This window comes from Euprymna scolopes, chromosome 8 (assembly GCF_053919585.1).
Source record: "Euprymna scolopes isolate OS-2025 chromosome 8, ASM5391958v1, whole genome shotgun sequence".
NCBI lineage: Eukaryota > Metazoa > Mollusca > Cephalopoda > Sepiida > Sepiolidae > Euprymna > Euprymna scolopes.
Window position 1 is genome coordinate 51,786,769 of NC_136489.1, and position 14,838 is coordinate 51,801,606.

The window sequence follows — 14,838 nt, forward strand, 5'->3', positions numbered from 1 at the left end:
AAAATAGTGTGCTATACAAGATGGTAAATGTGTGAATTTCCTAAAAATTTTGAGAATGTATCTTTTCTTCAGGGGATGATGGGAAGTATAAACAGCTGTCATATGTGGTGATATTTGGGTCAGCACCAGAAGTTACGTACTTGATCCAAGTGTCACTCCCCCTTTGTTTATTCTGTTTATTATCTCTACTATTATATAAAAAGAACTTTGTGTGTCTGTGAGTTTGTTCCCTATGAATTTCAAAATGGCTCGGCTGATTTTTATAAAATTTCACACAAAGGTACTTTATGTGCCTGTAGTATTCTTAGATCGGTTTTGTATTGTAACGTCTTTGATAAATATTGATAATCGAAATAATCTGATGAAAGAAGAAACAGGCAATTTTTACAAAAGTTAACACCTTACACAACCTAACATCATAAGTGTATTTGAGAAGAGCCAAAAAGACCAATATATAAAATCAACAGTATGGTCTTTGATATGACAAGGTCACATTCGAAATAAATGTTTCTCTTTAAAGTACAATTGCACCATGATACTTGACTTTTTCATTTTAAACTTTCTTTCAAGCAATCATATATAAATTTTTTTTATAAAATCAACAATAGGTCCTCTCTTGTGCAATGTAGACTACAATGTATTGTGGATTAAGTCACTGCGGGAGGCATCTGAAGCTTCCTCTTGGTGCACAGTGATGGGCCCCCAACTAGAGTAGGCAATCAATCGATTTAATTGAAAAATAGGTGATTTCACCAATTACGATGACAATAAAATATGGGATAGTAAAACATTTGTTGATCATCATTCAATCCCAGGCAATGAAATCCCAGGCTTCTAGTTTAAGTATAATTTGCAATTTTTTTCATAAATTGCTTTCATTAATAATTAATTTTCTGCTTTTTTGTAATTTTTGGGTATTTTACTAATTCCCACATGACCATTGATTTTAATTGAAATTCAACTATAAATTACTAAACCATTTTGATAGAATTTAATTTGAAATTTTCTCTCATGTCCTTTTCTTAAAGGAGTCCAGCGCCTGAGCGAAAGTCTTACAATGGTTTTCCAGAATGTTTTGACCCGACACAGTCCACTTGAACGACTCTATGAGGCGAGTGCTGGCCGAAAACAACTCAAGGTAAGAAATCCCTTTCCTCTCACTCATTCTCTTTCTCTCCATTTTTTTTCTTTTTTACAATTGAGTCACTGCTTAGCAAGTTTCAGGTTTATTTAAGACGTTGGTTCAACAATAACAGTTTTTACGTTACACTTTTAAATGACCATATTATAGTCAGCTGAGAAGCAGCTCCATGGTACTGTTTTCCACAGACGGGTAGTTCTGTGGAAAAAAACTTTGCTCGTGGAATTTTTGTTTAATTTTAGTCACAGATAAAGTGAAATTGCTAATAGTGGTTGTAGCTAGATAAGTGTTTGCCGTGAATGTTTTACAAGGGAGGAGGAAACTTAGTTGAGCATCTGTGATGAAAATAATGATAGTGCAGTGATAACTTGCAATATCTCTTCTGTGAGAAAGAGGTGGCAGGGAAGAGAAAAGGGCATCACCCACTAGATTTTGAAATTGGTTTTAAACCTTGTTCAAGCAGGAAACGATGCTTCAAACACTGCTTCCTTATTGTGGCAACAGTGCTCCATCTTAGGACGTATTTGGCTCTTATACAGGCAGAGGATTGCATGAAGTTGAGATATCTTCTGAAGCAGTAGAATGAGCTAACCATTTTTCATCCAACCATCTCTTTTTAACCCTCTCTTTCTCTGTTTTTTTTTTTAAACCCTCTCTTTCTCTGTTTTTAATCACTCTTTTTCCCTGTTTTTCTCCCTCTCTTTCTCTATTCTTTATCTCTCTCTTTTCTCTTTCTCCCTACTATTTCAATTTTTCTTATAAAGAATTTAAGTTTTAAACCTGCCTTTTTTTATTTTTATTTTTTATGTATTTTTTATTTATTTATTTACTTTTTTTTTTGGTATTGGTTGAATTTTATTATATTCAATATTTCGTTGTGAATGTCTAGTGGTTTCATCTGAACCCCACGTGTGGACTGCATAGAAACCTGAAATTCTGGAAGATTGTTTCAAGGAAATAGAAAAATGCAAACATTCACAGCATCATCTTATTGATCCTGATTACCAATGTTTCCAGACTGTGAATTCTTTGTTGAATATACCATCTCCGAAACAATCTGTTTACATTTCTCTTCCAAGTTAACCAAAATGAATGAATAAAGTACCACCATTAATTTAACATATCAACATTCTGGCAAAAAAAAGTGTTTAGATTTTAGAGTGGGGGGTCACTTTACTATATATGTAAAGTGAACATCCACGCTTGCTTTGTCACGGTCAACTTTGATAAATAATTTTTCACAATATTTTTGCATTTTATTTATTTTATTGCATAATCCTTCCATATATTCATTACTTTGATCATGATTTTGGCATTCACCCGCAGTCGGTTGGATTAACAAGTTCATCAGGTTCTGAACACCGACTGATCAGGCGCTGTGATCCAACACTACTTCTGCTATGAGTGCTAACCATTTGTGGTTCGAATGACAAACTGCATAAAAAAGTTGATTTAGATTTTAGAGTGGGGGTTCACTTTATGATATGTGTAAAGTGTGCACTGTCTTATACAATGGTTGCTTTAATGTATAGTTTGTCACTATTGTTCACAATATTTTTGTATTTTATTTTATTGCATTATCCTTCCATATTACTCCCTACTTTGGTCATGGTATTCACCCTGGATCGGTTGGACTGGCTTTTTTCAACAAGATCATCACATCCTGAACACTAGCTGACCAAGCATGGGGATCAAAGACTGCTTCTGTTATGAATGCAAGTCAATCGCGATTCCAGTGACTGACCCCATAAGGGTAAGAACCCAGAATCAGTTCAACATCCTGCTCCACTTTTCTGAGTTGACTACCATAATGTTTCTTCCAGCCTGGTCATAGTATTGGGTTGATGACTTCATGGATGAAGTAACAAGGGTGTCATCGAATGGTGTGGCTGAATCAACGAAAATGTCTGACAAGATTTTTGCTAATCTTTTCATTGTTAACAAAACAGCTCAAAATCGCTACAGATTTGATCAGTCCAGCGCTTTCTTTGCCAATAAATTTTTCCTTGAATGTTCAGTAATCATTGCTTTTAGGATTTATTATGATGACATAACTGAACTAGTTTATTCCCCCTTTTTTTTGATAACCTTAATGATATTTTAAAATCTAAAAGTTTCTTTAATTTGGATTATTTTGCAGTAATTGAAACAGGTTTGCCACCCATGTTTCTCATTCATTTTTAAATCCAGAAAGTCTGCATTCATTCTCTGCTATTAATATCATCTAAAGTATATGTAGTTATTGGAACAGCAAGTGCTTTGTATAGTCCGAGTTTCAAAACATAAAACAAATCTGTTGTATCCTAGATAGTTGTCTTTAGTTTGCCAGAAGCAGTGGAGGATAACATCAGAACTGTCAGGATTCAAAGCTGAGGATTTGAGTAAAATAAAATGATCAATGTTGAATGCTTATTAAACATGACTTTTTTTGATGATGTGCATGTTCATTCTTCTTTTCCTGATAGCCTTGATGATATTTCAAAACCCAAATTTAATTTGGGTCATTTTTATTTGTGGGGGTTACGTCAAAGATAATACCTATCAAAATAATTCCCAGATATTATGAATGGAAGAAACGAAATTAAGCCAGTGCCAAGAAAGTTATTGAGAACTTTCTATGTGCTTATTGTAAACAACCCTAAAACAAAGATTATTTGACATTTATTATTGAAAGTTGATGGACAAGTCAGTCATAGACTAAAGTTTATTTGTACCAAATATGGTTGGATTGTAGAAACCATTGTGAATTTTATTAACGATTCAATATATTTGTTTTCATTCTTGCATTATCAATCGTTCCGTCGCTACACGTTGCTGATCACATTATCATTTAGTTATTTATCATTTTGTCGATCATCTTCTCTTTCCAGCCAGACAAAGCAAGTATGCGTTCCTTACGTTTCCACACAGACTATGACATCACGTTCACCCTTTTTAGTCCTCAGCCTGATATCATCGATGCGAGATGGGATATGAAAGAAGGTGTCAGATGTAAGTTTCCCTTTTCTATTTTTTTTTTTTATTCGCTGAAAAAAAAAAATCGATTTTAGATAATAAATCTTCTGTACTTTGTATCAAGGGTCATCTACTAGACAAATTATCTAAACCGCTGAGTTCCTCATATACAAACGTTAAAAAGAACTCCAATCAACATTTTAATTATTTTACCTTGCTAAGGCGAAATTCCTTAGATGTGGCTCAATCGTTGGTAGTTTATTTAATGAAGCAAGTGCTCACGGTGTCTTAGTGTTGCTTAAGTGTGGAAGTGGGAGAAAAATTGGGATGGAGATGTTTACCATTCTTGTCCAACCTCCATAATGGAGCTAATTCCCTGCTTCAGACTCGAGTGGGATGCCAGTCAGTAACTCACTCCGGACAAAGTATGGAATAAGGACCCCATCCAACTTTACTAAGAAAAGGACAGATTTTGGTTGACATTTCCATACTTCATCCTTCACTCCCTCTGGCTACATGTCTAGGATTGTGATGTTTGATATGGCATGATTAGATTACAAACTTGGGTAAATTGAAAAGATTTATGATCTATAGATAAACCATTGTTGATGTTGCAATATTATTGGTCTAGTGTAAGGATATGCTGCCATAAATCTGTCTGATTCTATTTATAACCATGTGTAATAAGAACGAACCAATCAAAAGCCAAAACAATTTTTATAAAACCACTGTTTCTTGTTGAACTCTCCAGCACTATCTTTCTGTACCACTGATATCAATTTTGAGGTATTAATCTTTATGCCAACCTGCCTAATTGTGCTACTGATACGATCAAGTACAGATTGGATATCTACATACGTCTCGCCTAATACTGCAACAGTGAACTCTAGATCAGTGCCTATAAAGTTGTCCAACTTGTACATCTGGAATGCCAGTTAGTCCCTACTTTAAAATCCAAATTTATTTAATTATTAAAAAAACAAAGTAGAAAGTATTTATCAGATTTAAATTTCAACATTTCATAAGATATCTGATTTATTTTATTACAAAACAGATTGTTTTTAATAACATATACTTTCAATGAATTTTAGTTAAAAAAAATGTTTTCTTGCAAGAAATTCTGAGAAAAGGCAAATGGGAGATGATGGTGGAAGTGTTAAGTTGTCTCCTCTTGTCTCTAAGTAGCACAACCTCTGTTCTTTGTTAGGCTCTTAAAATGATCTCCCTTGCTTGTTGTTGTAGATTCATTGACTGACAAACAAAGATGGATGTTTAGTTAAGACCAGGTGTTAAAGGAGTTATTGAACCAAACAAGAATTAAAGTAATAAGACTTATTGAATAGAATATCAGGAGTTTCAATTTTGAATTGAATTTCTTGTCTAATCACAGAAGAATGAGATTATTTTATAGAAAACCATTTCCTTTCAATCGTCATGGCTGTCATATTTTTGTTTTTTATATTCATCCCAAACAATTTCCACTGACACGTAAGGGCTACTCTGAATTAGGGACCATGCCTACAGGGACATTCTAAGTTGGGAGTTGAGATGTCTGTTTACTTTAGACTTTAATTTTAGACTTAAATTCTTTAGACTTAAATTCTTGCATGGGCACTTGTACAGTTTAGTCAAGACATTAAAAAATAAAAATATCGAAAAAAGGTTATATTGTACGCATCCGTTTTGGATTGAAGATCTCCGAAAAAAAATTTCATTTAAGTTAATCAAGTAGTTTTTTTTTTTACAGCGGAGAAACACGTTCTTATGAGAACATGTTGAAGTCAGCCATTGTGAAATTTGCTGAACCTGAACAGCATGCCACGGAGAGATAACTCAATGTAAAGTGCCGACACTCCCTTCCCATCTTTAATTCTAGCTTTTCTTCTTAAAAATCGAACCTTTTGCTCGGTATCATAACAAAATGTTTTTTCGCTGTAAAAGAAAAAATTCCTTGATGAAATTAAGTGAAATTTTTTTTCAGAGAATTTCGTTTCATAATGGATACATGTGCTTGTTGGGTATTTATGTCGAGGAGGCACGGATGCCACAAGCTGATTTCATAAAAGTACTTGATAACAGGCACAGGAATACAACATTGTGGTGATGGGACAGGGGTTGAAGCTTGGTTGATAGTGCAGGGTCAATTTGGTCAGTGTAGTTCAAATCCATGTCATATTCATCAGTGAAAGAGAAATTAAAGTTTTGGTGAATAAAAGACAAAACAATAGTGAAGTCATTTTGTTTGTTTGACAATCTGTTGACAATTTTATGATTTTTCTGATCATTTCTAATACTAATTTTTATGATGTTGGAAAAAAGTAAATATTCTCTTTGCTTTTATAGTCTGCTCTTCAGAGATGATTATTTATTTAAAAAAAAGGAAAAAAAGGAAAAGTGAACAAGATGAGGATAACGACAAGTCAAAAACACAAAAAACTAACTTTAAAGATCACACACACACACACACACACACACACACACACACACACACACACACACACACACACACACACACACACACACACACACCTTTCAGAAATTAAAAACAAAACCAATTAGTTACATAAGAATTTATTTACGTAGATATATTTTATGTATGTAAAAATATTTAAAAAATTTAAATAAAATATTTAAATATTAAATAAATAAAAAGAATAAATAAAAACCTCTCATAAAAATAAGAATAGATGCAAAAAAAAAACAGAATAAAGGGGAGATAATCTCTCTCTCCTCTTCACCAATTAGGAAGTGAAAATTAAACACAAAAATAAGCAACAGTTAAAAATTGCTTATATATCACTAAGAAATAAAACAACAGACTTATATATTACTAGCGGGTGGGGGTGGGGCGCCCGGCTTTGCCAGGTTGTAAAATATGCTTAAATATGATATTTTAATTTGTCCCAGTTTATAGAGTTGTGATATCAAAAGTAAAAAAAAAGAAAGTATTTTGGTGCCATTAGCTAGAATCGAAACCAAAAGCAAAATTAGCATTCAAAGCTGGTGACGTTACCACTGTACCAATGTGAAACGCATATGAACTGATTAAAAATAAACTGAGATGAATGCATAAAATGTATAATGAATTCTTTTCAATTTTGACCCCCTTTTTAGTCCCTTAAAAGCTATTTTAACCGGCTAAAGACTCTTAAAGAAACAGTCCATAAAAAATTCAATCATTTGAGACGCCTAATGCTGCTCTGCGACTTTTTGTTTTGGAAGAGATAGAGTTTGAAATATGGAAACGGACAGACATAGTGAGTTTTATAAATCAGACTATGTAAACGGTTATGTGCTATAAGCCTTGGAGAAATTAAAAGCTCAAACAATTCGATACATAAGATGGCAACTTACGTCCTTGTTATTCATCGTTGCTCATTTTAGAAGCACATGGCTGCTGCATTGCCATTTTATTATGTCATTCAATGCAGGTTTACTTGTTTTACTTGTTTCATTTGAAAAAAAAATTGTCTTTTTCCCAAAAAGTCACTCAAAAATCATTTTTTTTTTTCAGTGTATTTAAAACCTTTGCTTGATCAAATGCGAGATTTTGTAAATATTACAGTTAAATCTCAGGTAAAGTTTCGTTATTGCTTTTTATTTTTTGTTACTATTTCCATGTTGTTACCTCATTTCAATCTCACTATTCATTTACACATCAATTACATTTAGTAGTGTTCAATCATTTTAATTACATCTTGTTGTTGTTAAAGGAGTCAGGCTTCTACATAGAAATCACAAAAAATCGTGCCTCAGAATTGTCTGATCTGGATGAAGTTCTTATTGAAAAGTGAAAAAGAAATCTCCACATAATTTTAATTTTTTTTTCTGATGAGTCATCACTTATCAAAGCCAAAAGCAATTCAAGAATAAGGATTAATGAGATAGATAGATTGTCAGTTGACAAAGAATATTATGAGAGGATCGAAGTACTAAATAACTCTACCTACTTCTGCCTTGGAAATATATCATTCGGAATAATTTCAAAGTTTGATTGTATAAAATCTGTATTTATTAATTATATTCAACAAAACATATTTACAAACCGGGATGAACTAGAGTAATCTGCCCCTAAGATATACTGTCATTGGTTAATGTTCAGTCATTTTAATTGCATTTTTTTTTTAGTTAAGCGAGTTGGATTTCTGTGCATAGCTCACAAATAATTGTCTGCTCTGCATGAAATCCTTATTTCTTACAGCTGTTCTTTTAACCTGCAGAATTACAAGTTTCACCCCTGACACAGAGCAGCAAGGCTCAGTAGTTGCATGCGAAGTTGGGGATGGTTTGAAAGGAATGCCAAAAGTTCTTTTTGTGTTGTAAGCCATTTTAGTTTTAGAAGAGTAGAGAAATGTTGTTCCAAACAAAATAGCAGTATCAATATAGAGAAGTTTTGAATTGTAAATGCTTGCAGACAAAGACGGAGAATTTCCAGTAGGTAGCCATTCCAAAGAAGTCTTAAATTGTAAAAGCTTGCAGACAAAGAACAGAGTTCCTTCCCGTGTGAAGATGAAAAGTTATGTGTAGGAATTCTTAAGAGGTTCACTATATTTTATGGAGTGATTCCTGTTTCTTATTGGTTAAAAACAGCATGGTTCCATCTGATTGGTCAGTTCTTATCCCCCTCCCCCTTGTGAAAATAACACTTAAAATAAGAATGGTAGTCCGAATAATCTAAATTATACGAAGTGACTAATTTCCGATTTTTTTTTTTGTTTGTCTAGCCATGTTTAGGACATGTCTTTCCCTGTTAGTCTCGGACCACCTGTGTGACACGTCTATTTCTGTCCTCCTTGGGCCATGTTTTTCTTTTTTTATAATCTTTTTCTTTCCTTCTTCCTCACTATGACGTCACCTCACATGCGGCTTTTTCATGTGCATACATTGGCTGTTGTACAGCTGCTGCTGTTATATGCAAGTCCATGCTCTGTTACAGAAAGACTCAATGTTGCTTGGCATTGAATGAAGATCATTGCTGTATACTTTTCAATATCCTCATAACAGTATATTACTTTCTTTGTTTTTTTTTTATAGCAGTATATTACTTTTTTTGTTTTTTTTCATCCCCTACAGTTATAGGAAGAAACGGAAATGCTGAAAAACTAAAAATTAATGTCTTGTACATAGGACTTAAATTTCATTAAAATCTGATATATGTATTTAAAGTTTTAAGTGAATTCTGCCTCCATGGCTCGCTTAAAGGTGAGTGTACATAGATATTAGACACGAGGGTAATGTAGAGATTGGAGACTACTTCCATTGTCTTCCTGGAGAATTTTATGCATATGATATAAATTTCATTAAAATAAGATATATTTGAAGTTTAAATGTCAAGTGCGGATGTTGACCCCACAATATTATTGGTATGACAAAATTAAAAATATTTATTTGTATACTATGTTTTTTCATTTATTTACAAATGCTTGGTAACAAAAACATTTTTCATGGCTCCTTGGCATTTTGGCTAAGACTAAAGTGTATTTTCAATAAAATTTTTAATGATTTGGGAAATTTTAAGTAGGATGGCCCCTGAAGTAAATGTGGTATTATGGTGATGATTCTAGTAAAGAGCAAGAAAGAAATTTTCTAGTCATAGTGACAAAGGATGACAAACAATACCTACTTTCTTTCATTTTTAAATGGCCTTGTACCTAATTTGTTGTTAATGTAATTTTTAAAAATATTTTGTGCAAATATTTCAAACTGTAGTATCTGTTCTCCACAATATCAATGTGATTTGATGCCAAATTCAAAATATGGATAGATATACAATCAAAAAGTGCTGCTTATTAAGTGGATTATTGTAGTTTATAATTTTCTTTTTATTATTTTGTTTTCTTTGTATCGAATTCTCATTGCTTATCCTTTCTTTTACAGATTTTGTTTTATCCCAGTTTTTATGTCCGACCATATAGAAATCCTGAGACGAAAGAAAACTTTCTGAATCTACAAGAACTGCCACATATGATCAATCCCCTTGAAACGAAACTTGGTAAAGTATTATTTAAAAGAACAAATTTTTATTCATCGCCAAACAAACTACATTGTCACTGCTGTGATTAGGAGCCAAATTCATAATGGGCATCCGAAGTGGAAAGATGCACAGTAAGATGTTTGTTTACATTACATTGAAATTTTTGCGTGTTGGTGTAGTTGATAAAACAAGGAGCAGGGAGAGAATTTTTATTTTACTTCAGTTAGTTTGAAGAGATCGAGAAAATTGTTTCTGAAGCAAACACTTGGTTTCATTATGATTTGAATTTATATAGGAGTTTTTTAAAGATTTAACATTGTCCCTTTTTATGACTGATATCTGTATTTCACCACAGCAATTGTATCTAAATATTTCTTAAGATTTTCTTTATTAGGTCAGTTGCTCCTACAACGAGGAGTACAATGTTTATGTCTTTCAGAGACCATTTTCATTTTTAAATCATTCTTGAGGTCATGATATATTTATAATCTTTTTCTTGTTCATTCTCTGGTGCTACCAGATCAGGCTGTCTAGTGGCTTCCTGAAACGAAATGCACCTACATTAAATTTCTGTTTTTGTTTTCTATTCTCTTTTGTAAAACTTAATTATGTTCTGCAAAAACAAAAACAAAAGCCCCCTTCCCCTTTCCCTTCCTTTTTTTTCTTTCCTTCCCTACTTTCCAACCCCGTCGGTGGGGCATTAAAATACACCGACTGTCCCCTTGCAGAGAATAAAAGCCTCTCAAAGGGGCCACCTGTTGGCCGTGGGTGGTGACCTGTAATGACTCAGAAAAGGATCCTGGTAGCTGAGCAACTGATATCTAGGGAAATTAAAGATATCAGTTACAACACTCCACTTTGGCTTCGTACAAGGCTAGATGGGCGGTCGGAGGGGCTCGATCCGATCAATCGGCTAGTTACGTCAAGCTCTAACACATCTACTTTTCTATCAATTTCCTCTAAACCGTAACAAATACAGTTCTACCTTGTACCACTATAAACTATATACATATTTTCCCCTCTTTTCCATGTGTTAGAAGGCGGTGGCTAGGGTCAAATGTGCCAAATGATTAAAGTCATGACATGGCTGTATAGTGCCGGAAGTTACCACAAATGACTTGAATTGTGTAACTAAAAGAATATGGGTGCTCATGGCTCCCATTTGGGACATGTATATGTAGCCCTGGCATGACAAGGTGAATGGGTTTCCCCCTTAACAGGCCCCAATATTGGACTCCGAGGAGGGTGGGGAGCATAAGCAATGCATTTAATATATGTATATATACATGGCCAACTATAAAAACTCCAAGCGCCAACATGTCGACTCTGATAGTTCAGATAATGAACTACATCAAACATCCTCAAGATTTATTGTATTGGAATCCACCGAAGAAACCAAAATAACTGACTTATCACCGTTTATTATACATAAAATTATATCGGCATATATTACCCCAAAAAATGTAAAAACTTAAAAAAAATAAAAACCTACTGGTGAAAGTGGAAAGAGAAAAACATGCCACTTTTCTCCTAGGAATGAAAACTTTCCACAACATAAATATCAAAACTTATCCATACAAGAATCTGAATACATCCAAAGGTGTAGTAAAATCGAAAGACCTATCAATGTGCACTACTGAAGAGATAACAAAATAACTTCAAAACCAAGGAGTAATAAACGTTAAAAGAATTACAATAAAAAAGAGAATCAGACTATACATACGAACACTTACATTATGCAGTTCGATAGACCCACTATCCCAAAAGAAATCAAAATTGGGTTCAACATTGAAAAGTTGAACTCTTTATACCAAACCCGCTTCGGTGCTTTAAATGCCAGAAGTTTGGGCACCATGAGGATGCATGTAGGGGACGAGCAGTGTACGGCAGATGTGGCCAGAAAGATCCAGACCACACTGTCAATGACTGCATGTGCAAATTGTGGAGAAAACCATCCTGTTTATGCTAGAGCATGCAGAATCTGGAAGAAAGAAAAGGAAGTAGTGTCAATAAAAAATACCAAAAACATCTTCCTCGAAGCCAGGAAAGTAGTTGATGGATACATGAAGGAAAAGACGTACTCCCAAGTCACCTCAAGTTGTATATCATCCAACATCACTAACCAAGACTCCAAATACGAAATACTAATAAACAAATTGTTACAATTGGGACCAAACGACTGGCCCAAATTTATAAATGAAATCAAACCAAACATATCAAAAATTAATCATCCCATTAAATCATCAACTAATGTTACCAATAAAACAAATTCTCAACCAAAATCAAAACATCCAAGAAAACAGTTGATCAAAAGAAAAACCACAAAAATCACCAGTACGTCGTGCAGATGCTGAAAAAGACGAAACTAAGGAAAAACAAAATCAGTTAAAAGAAAGACCGCACAGGTCACTAATACGTCTTCCCCGTGATGACAAAAACACACTTGAAAAACAAACAAAAGATACATCTACCAACAAACAAAATAATATAAAAAAATTATCACAAACAGAAACAATTACTACTACTACTACTACAAATAGATTTACAGAATTAGAAGTCATGGAAACTGAAGTTACTCTTCAAACCCCCAAAAAATCATCATGAATTACAAGATAATCCAATGGAATTTCTGTGGATTGAAGGCAAATTACAATGAAATTTTATTGTTGCAAACCAAATTTAATCCTTTGGTTATCTGTCTCCAAAAAAACCTTCCTTAAGAATGAGGACAATTTGAATATAAAACACTATCAACAATATAACTACATTCATAATACGGGACTTAGAGCCTCTGGTGGTGTATCAGTATTCGTTAAAAATAACATTACCCAGAGCCAAATTGAATTAAAAACAAATTTGTAAGCGGTTGCCATAAGAACAACTTTACACAAACCGGTAAGCATTTGTTCTTCATACATACCACCACATGAACAAATAGATGAAAATGAATTGGAGAACTTAATAGGGCAAATACCCAAACCCTTTAGTTTCCTAAGGGACTTAAATAGTCACAACACCTTATGGGGATGCAAGACAACAGATAAAGAGGGAAAGAAAATTGAAAATCTAATAAATAAAAATAATCTATGCTTGTTCAACCAAAAAGAAGCCACTCACATTAATCCAACAAATGAATCGCTTAGTTCGCTTGATTTAACCATATGTGACCCTTCCACTTATCTAGATTTTTCTTGGAGCGTATTCGATGATGCCTGTGGTAGTGATACTACCCAATCATTCTCAAAAGCCATGAAAAAATATTTCAACATCCACTAAGATGGAAGCTTAACAAAGCCAACTGGGAAAAATTCAAGAATCTCTGTTCAGAACAATTGACAGAAAACAACATCGATACAATCGAAACATTTACACAAACATTAATATTAATAGGAGAAGAGTGCATTCCCAAAAACACTACTTCAGGAAAAAAAGAATAGACCATGGTTTAACAAAGAATGTAAAGAATCAATAAATCTACGAAAAGCAGCATTAAGAAAACTTAATAAAGAACCAATAACAAGCAACTTAATTGAATACAAATTGAATTGCATAGAGCAAAATCATGCAGAATAATAAAGAAAGTCAAAAAAGAATGCTGGCAAAAATATGTCAGCAAGATCAATGTTTCCACTAAACCAAAGAGAGTTTGGGAAATGGTTAAAAAGAATTTCTGGAAAACATAAGCCGATACCAATTAAACATCTTTTTACTGAAAATACCAAAATAACAGAAACAAAGGCTATAGCGAACAAATTAGCAAAAACATTTTCATAGAACTCTTCTTCAAAAAACTATAACAAAGAATTCCAAACCATCAAAATAAATATCGAAAAGTACAAGCTAAACTTCAATTCCAAAAACTTTGAAGAATATAATAAACCTTTTTCAATAAGAGAATTGGAAAATTCCATAAACAAATCACACAACACAGTCGTAGGACCAGATGAGGTCCACTATAGTTTTTTTAAAATACTTCCAAAAACTTCATTGAAACTTTTACTAAAAATCTACAATGACATCCGGATAAAAAAGAAGTTCCCAGAATCTTGGAAGCATACAATGATTATTCCAATACCAAAACCAGGAAAAGATTCTTCAGATTCTGGAAATTATCGACCAATTTCACTAACAAGTGGTTATCGTAAAAATCGTGGATGTTTTGACCATTTGGTCAACTTAGAATGCTATGTCAGAGAAGCTTTCATAAGAGGGGAAAACGTCACAACTGTCTTTTTCGATCTAGAAAAAGCTTATGATACTACCTGGATGGAAATTCGGAATTATGAAAGATCTATTCGACTTTGGACTTAAAGGTAGACTTCCCGAATTTATTCAAAATTTTTTAACAAACAGAACCTTCAAGATACACATAGGGTCTACTCTAAGTGATATAAATAAACAGGAAGGTGTGCCACAGGGTAGTATACTATCAACAACCCTATTTAATATAAAAATCAACAACGTAGTAAAGGAACTTACTCCTGACATAAATAGAACATTGTACGTGGATGATTGCTCTATAAGCTATCGTTCGAAGCACATCCATACTATTGAAAGAAAGTTGTAACACAGTATAAACAAAATGAATAAATGGGCAAAAGAAAATGGTTTTAAATTTTCAAAAAATAAAACTAAATGCATTCATTTTTGCAATCAACACAAATTACACAATGATCCCAAATTACAACTTGATGGAGAAGATATCCCCTTTGTTGATGAATACAAGTTTTTAGGAATAGTTTTTGATAAAAAACTAAATTTTATTCTC

The 14,838-nt window shown here is 33.3% G+C and overlaps 1 protein-coding gene across 1 annotated transcript in view; it reads left to right on the forward strand.

Annotated features, from left to right (window-relative positions):
* Positions 1–14,838, forward strand: part of LOC145283564 (GPI-anchor transamidase component PIGS-like) — a 79,319-nt gene that overhangs the window by 20,601 nt on the left and 43,880 nt on the right. Inside the window, exons 6-9 of the mRNA XM_080132465.1 lie at positions 1,029–1,138; positions 4,012–4,132; positions 7,611–7,672; positions 9,974–10,088. Of these exons, the coding sequence (XP_079988591.1) occupies positions 1,029–1,138; positions 4,012–4,132; positions 7,611–7,672; positions 9,974–10,088 (408 nt within the window). The remainder of the gene's footprint in view (positions 1–1,028; positions 1,139–4,011; positions 4,133–7,610; positions 7,673–9,973; positions 10,089–14,838) is intronic.